Below are 6,857 nucleotides of genomic sequence, written 5' to 3'. Positions count from 1 at the left end.
AAACTTTTAATAAACAAAAGCTTTACCGAATAAACGCGTGTTAGGATTTTTGAATGGAAGTTAAAGTCATTATTTAGATCAATTTGGATAAATAAAATATTTTTGGATATTTAACATTTTCAGTTCAATATCACATGGTATGATGGTGATTTAATATTTTAAAAAATATATTATCGTTAATTGAAGGTCACAATTTTAAAAAGGTTATAAGAGACATAATGCAACATATATAGGAAGAAGGGGTGGGGGTTAAAAAATTCTCCATTAACCATCCAATTTTAATTATTTATTTATCTTAATTTTTTATATTCTTTAAATGTGATTTAAATTTTAAAAAATATATATTTATGTAGTAAAATAAATAAATTTGGGATGGAAAGCATGAGTGGTGCCACACTCATAAAAGATTAGGGCCCACTTATGGAATTTACCCTATTCCAGTACCAAATGCTCAAATACACATTTTTAAAAGGTATTCATTTAATATTTACACCTTCCTATTAAAAGGAAATAACTTATCAAGAAAGGCCAAATGCAAAACTAGATGATATTTTTCATGAAGTCCCAAAGAAAATGAATATTCATATCTAGTACTTCTCTATACAAACCATGGTTTTAAGAGTTTGTGGGTTAATTTTGAATTATCTATTATACTCATAAAAATAATGATATAACAGTCTGATAAATATACTTAATTAACAAATTATTTGGACGTAATTAATTTGAAAGGACCTATATGCTAAGATAAACTAATTTGGGACTCAAGTGCTAACTTATATAAAGTTACGGACCTCTAGTGATATCTTCCCCTAATGAAATATGCTTGGCAAAAACAATGACAACTCATTTCCCCAAAAAAACCCAAAGTCTCGTATTTCTCTTAATTTTCGCTAGTCGCAGGTTTTTCCGATGGCTTTGACCCGGGAACAGTACCTATACATGGCCAAGCTAGCCGAGCAAGCCGAGCGCTATGAGGAGATGGTCCAATTCATGGACAAGCTGGTTGTCAGCGCTGCCGGTTCCGAGCTCACTGTAGAGGAGCGCAACCTCCTATCGGTGGCTTACAAGAACGTAATCGGCTCGCTCCGAGCCGCGTGGCGCATAGTGTCTTCGATTGAACAGAAAGAGGAGGGGCGCAAGAATGACGACCACGTTGCTCTTGTCAAAGACTACAGATCTAAGGTCGAGAGCGAGCTGTCTGATGTTTGTGCTGGGATTTTGAAAATTCTGAATGACTACCTGATCCCATCTGCTGCTTCGAGTGAGTCCAAGGTATTTTACCTGAAGATGAAGGGGGATTATTATAGGTACTTGGCTGAGTTTAAGACTGGGAACGAGCGCAAGGAGGCTGCTGACGATACTATGCTTGCTTACAAGGCTGCTCAGGTGAATCAAATATTTTTATACTTGTATGTTTACACTGAGTTTTTTCTTTCTATTATTGGCATGAATGCGATTCCATTTTTTGGGGGGCCTGTTTTAGGCAATTATTTAGGGAAGACTGGATCTATGCCCGTACCGTTTGTATGTGTATATTGACATCTGTCATCGATTTACTATTTATATTTTTTTCTTATTGTTAGACTATTATATGTATTATGTTGTAATGTTTAGTTTATTTTTTTGATGTTACGTTGGGAGTAAAATCTGGGGTAAGTTTCAATTTTGAGATTTAAACACTTGGGCAATTTGGGTTTTTTAATCTTTAGAAAACATTCGAATTTTCTAGTCGAGGACTTGTGGAACAGATTATGGGCATAATTTTTTCTCTCTCTCTACCACTAGACTTCTTGGTTTGGATTGATTTATTCACCAATTAAAGCTTGTGGTCTTTTCAAATATTTTAATTTTGTTCTATTTAATTCATTGTTCAATGAATTTTTTCGAAATCTAACAAGATTTAGAGGTTGTTTAGTTTGGACTAAAATCCGATTTTAATTTAAGTTAAAGTCAAACAATCAATATTAACCATATGTTTCATGGGATGCTCTATATTAATAGAAAATTCTTACAATGAAAGATATCAAAAATTTCTATCACAATCTACTAAAAAATCTAATTTTAATCCCCCACCAAACTTCCTTTTATAATAATAGTTTGGATAGTTTCATCTCTTTCTTCGTCTTCTCTTGGCATTTTGCGTTATCAACAAATAGTTGATCGCTTGTTCGTTTACGCTTCCCTACTTTAGCTGATATTAGAACGGGCCTACGGTCTTAGCAATGGCGCCGAGGGTATGACCATTCATCCACGATGCCTTTTTAGAGGAGAGACTGTGCACAAATACATGATGCGCATCACCTACATCCGTTAATCAGATTGGTTTGTTGATGCAGCAGGCGATCATGCTGTTGCGCACTAAGCGTGATAAGTTAGTTTGATGCCACAAGGGACACAAGGGTGGAGATTTCATCGAATAGTGTGACGGAGGTCGACAAAGATCCATTTGTTCCCCTCAATGTGAGCTGTGGGGTGGATTCAATTCGGATGAGAACAATGATGGTCTACAGATTTTTTATGAAGAGAGAGAGAGAGAAATCTTTCCAATGAGGAGCCCGATGCATATATCCCCAAATGAGTTGTTCAAGTTATTAGGGGATAGGTCTCCTTGCTCCCCTTTTGGGAATCACAAAAGTGGGAAATCATTTGTATTTTCATTGTTTAACTTCAAGGAGAAGAGTCGGTGCTCAAGCGAGCTTGTCATTCGTACTCATTTTGATGATTTGGAATCATCTAATGCTGGAAAAATGAGTGTCGTCCACTACATCAAGGCACGGAACGAGAACCACAAAGCTAATCTAAATGTAAAGAATCAGAGCGTGATGAATCAAATGTGTACAGTGATTATCAACAAGGCTCACTGAATGCCAATGACCAAATTAAAACAAATTCGAAGAACATTGACATCATTTTTCACATTGAAGGTATCACATATGCAAATGGCTACACCTCACAATGCATTCAATTTACATCACAGGTGGATTACATTGTAATTGGGCTTTATATCATTGCTAATGGCAATTATGAGCACAATTCTTCTGGGATTTATGATATGATGGATTTTGGTGGGGAATGCGATGTGCTGACAGAGAGTGGTGTGTTTTGGTATTCTACAGATTTTGGCTTGTCCTTATGCTGCGTAGCAGATGGTGAGCATTATTGGAAGGAAGATCATGGAATGGTATTTGTTTTACTTGGGAAGGCAATTTTAGCAAATCCCATGGTGGTTGTGCCATTTCACCTTTATTTTTTCTGCATTGACTTATGAATTAAGGGTTTGTTTGAGCTTATTTTTTGGGAGAATGGATTTTGTAATAGTGATTTTTTTGGAGAGTTTATAGTTAAAAAAAGTAAGAAAAATTTTAAATTTACGTGTAAAATTATTTTATTGAGAGAATTTGTGGTTGAAAATGAGTATGGAAAAAATGAGCTTTATATAATGATACTCAAACAGGGGATAAATTACACTTACGAAATGTCGGGGGAGAGATGATGAATCTTCTCCAACCCAAAGAGAATGATGCGGCATGATTTATTAAATATGTTTGGATTGATTTATTCTGCTTGTTTTAGTTGATTGGTTCTTGTCTTTTCGCATATTTTAATTTTCTCCTAGTTAAATCAATGTTCATGGAGTATATGAGCAACTTCTGAAATTTAATAAAATTTAGTACCTGTTTGACCTTCATTCTTTCAAAAAATACATTCTTACGCAATGATTTGACATCATTTCAACCACACATTATTCAATAAAATAATATTATACGTAAACTTAAAACTTTTTCTTATTTTTTAATCACACAATTTTTATCAACAAACTATTCAAAAATGCATTTTTATGAAAATAATGTGGCTCAAACAAGTGCTTATTATAAATGTTTGGAGAGTTCCACCTTTTTCTCCAGTCTTTTCCTTGGCATTTGTGCAATATGGAAGAGTTGAACAAGTGTCATCTTTCTTTATGCTTCTCCTGCACCACTTCTCATTTTCTCTTTTCTGTAAACGAGATTTATACTTCTATATTTGAAGGCTGTAATGTTTTGTTGTTTAATGGTTGAATTGTTTAGAGATTTAAAGCCATAGTGTGTTTCTCTTGATTGAAATCTTAATTACGAAGGGTGATCAACTATTTATTCATGTATTCATCTGGTAAACAGGACATTGCACTTGCGGATCTTGCTCCCACGCATCCCATACGACTGGGTTTGGCCCTGAACTTTTCTGTTTTCTACTATGAAATTCTAAATTCATCAGAGAAGGCTTGCAGCATGGCCAAACAGGTAGGTTGTTCATTTGTTCTTGCCTACAATGGATTTCTATCATTCTTTACGTTTGTTGTTTAGTGATCTGTACAACTGCAAAGAAAAAGGCGATACATAGGGAGGTGCAAAGTTGAACAGAAATAGTGTTAGTCTCTTTTTGGTTAAGCTAAAAAGGTGATTAAAATCGCATTCAAAAAGTTAATTTTAGATATACATTCATGGACCCACTTTTGAACCACAGATTTCCATTGAAGTTTATAGATCTATTAAGGGTTTGTTTGAGCCCATTTTTTGGAAAAATAGATTTTGTGATTTTATTTATTTATTTATTTATTTATTTTTGGGTTGGGGGGGAAGAGAATGTTGTGGTTAGAAAGTATGAAAAAGTCGGGGATTTACATGTAAAATTATTTATTGGGATAACGTGTGGTTGAAAATGTGTTTTTAAAGAATGAGCCTAAACTGGGGCTGCAAATTGTTTTTTATCTAAAACAAACCAGGGCTTAAGAGACCATTTTCTCTCATTTACCATACAATTGAATTGGGTGTAGTTATTTTGATATTCTAATTAAATAATTATTCAACCTTTTTCTTTGTTTTTATATGAAATCAAGTTCATCAAAATGCTTTGACTAAATAAGAGAACTGGAGCGATCTCACATTAAGGAGCATATGAATTTTCTAGAGAATGGATTGGGGATATCTTCCATATTACTGCATCTCTGGTGGATCAACTAGCTTGAATGGTGTAAAACGCATAAACTACCTCTGAAACGACTAAATTTAATACCTTTGACCATATACAGCCATGTTCCTCCTGTATGTTCTAGAACTATGCCTCGATCTGGGGATAATAAACACACAGTATTATTGAGGTCATCTTTGCATATCATGCATGCACTGTTATTGCAGGAGACTCCTTTGGCACTGGAAACAAGATGATGTGTTGGATTTTATATTTTCTTCTTTTGTATGAAGGCATTTGAGGAAGCTATTGCTGAGCTGGACACATTGGGTGAGGAATCATACAAGGATAGCACTCTTATCATGCAGCTTCTGAGGGACAATCTCACTCTTTGGACCTCAGACATGCAGGTAGATGCATATAAACCTTGTTACTAAAATAGTTGGTGTTGATGCATATCCCTTCCATATGGTTCTGTTTTTGGGGAAAAAATAGTTTTTGAAGCACAGTAATTGTCTCCCTAGTTCTATTAACTTGACTTAATGACTTGCCTTTGGTTAGATGAAAAATACGTCTCAAATTTTGTTTCCATCAGATCTTAATTTGTGAGGTAGGGGGAGATGCAACCACTTTGTCAATGAGCTATAGCTTCTGGACAACGTGGTTGCATCTCCCTACACCAGTTATTACTAGAGCTTAGAGCTGGAGGTCCTATGTTTGAGTCAATGCCGGAGCATTTCCATGGAGTGGTGTATAATGCTGGAGCATGCTTAAAATGGAGGTGGGCATGTTGTTGCTATTTGGAATTGACCCAATAGCGCCTTCGTAAGGCCTCCTTTGACATGAGGCCCAAACGGAGTGGACTTAGGGTGGATTCTAGGGCCTAATTCTGGGTTATATAGGATGGATTACACCTCCCCCAAGCAGTTGCAGCTTGTGGGTAAAGTGGTTGCATCTCCCTACATCAATTTGTCTCGTGAGATAAGTTACGTTAAGGAATTTAATGATCAACCATCTTTTTAAAAGTGCAAACTGTCATAGAGGGAATGACTTGTTTATTTATATTTAAATCTTTAACATTGTCAAACAGAAACCGAAAGAATCCCTATTGGCAGGCTTGGAAGTTGGTAATTGTCAGAAGAGATTGGCATATGACCCCAATTGTAAACAAATCCTTTTTGGTGTCAATTCCAGCTATGCAATACAAAACTGCCTCCAGAGGCTGGCAGGTTCTGCAACATTGCTATTGCTGATGGTGCATAATTCAGCAAGTAGAACTATTGCCACTTGACTTTAGTCAACAAGTACCAGTTGAGAAAATTTAGGAAGGTAATTTGTCAAGATATAAATATGAGGAAATTGTCCATAAGGATGAGGTGGAGATAATTAATGAAAAGGCCTCATTTTCTAGTTTTACGCAAAAAGACCTCTTTTTATTTGATAATCTAAAATTACTCATCTCCGTTACTCAACTAATCTTCCTCATCCTACCCACCACCCTGTTAGCACAAACCCATACTTGAGTGCCCATCCTACCCCCCTCTCTCCATTCGCCACCTGTGTTATTGCCCAGCTCCCCTCCTTTACTCCACCCCATGCTGCACCCCTTTGTTTTTCTGCCTTCTACTCAACAGCTATTCGTGAGATTGCCAAGCTCCGGATGGAAAAAAAAAAAGACAGAATGATAAAACAGTGGGGTGCCCAGTAGGAAAAGGATGCTGGTGGGAGGGATACATCAGAGTGATTGAGGGTGGCAGTGGACAGATCAGGATGGGGGTGATGAAGAGGAAAAAGAGAAATAATGCCTTCTCTAGCAGGTAAATTAGACAATTTAGGTAGGATGAGCATTTTTTAAACAAAATTTTTTTGTAGGTAGGCTCTTTTTGACTGACCTTGAAAATAGAGTCCCA

The 6,857-nt window shown here is 36.1% G+C and overlaps 1 protein-coding gene across 1 annotated transcript in view; it reads left to right on the top strand.

The window, feature by feature from the left end:
• Positions 1–837: 837 nt before the first annotated feature.
• The window catches only part of LOC111390502 (14-3-3 protein 1), an 8,402-nt gene continuing 2,382 nt past the window's right edge, over positions 838–6,857 (top strand). The window contains exons 1-3 of the mRNA XM_023015548.1: positions 838–1,386; positions 4,158–4,280; positions 5,241–5,357. Of these exons, the coding sequence (XP_022871316.1) occupies positions 910–1,386; positions 4,158–4,280; positions 5,241–5,357 (717 nt within the window). The 5' untranslated portion in view covers positions 838–909. The remainder of the gene's footprint in view (positions 1,387–4,157; positions 4,281–5,240; positions 5,358–6,857) is intronic.

This window comes from Olea europaea, unplaced genomic scaffold (genome assembly GCF_002742605.1).
Source record: "Olea europaea var. sylvestris unplaced genomic scaffold, O_europaea_v1 scaffold686, whole genome shotgun sequence".
NCBI classification, from domain to species: domain Eukaryota; kingdom Viridiplantae; phylum Streptophyta; class Magnoliopsida; order Lamiales; family Oleaceae; genus Olea; species Olea europaea.
The sequence above is the reverse complement of the archived record's forward strand: the minus strand, read 5'-3'. Positions and strand labels throughout refer to the sequence as shown.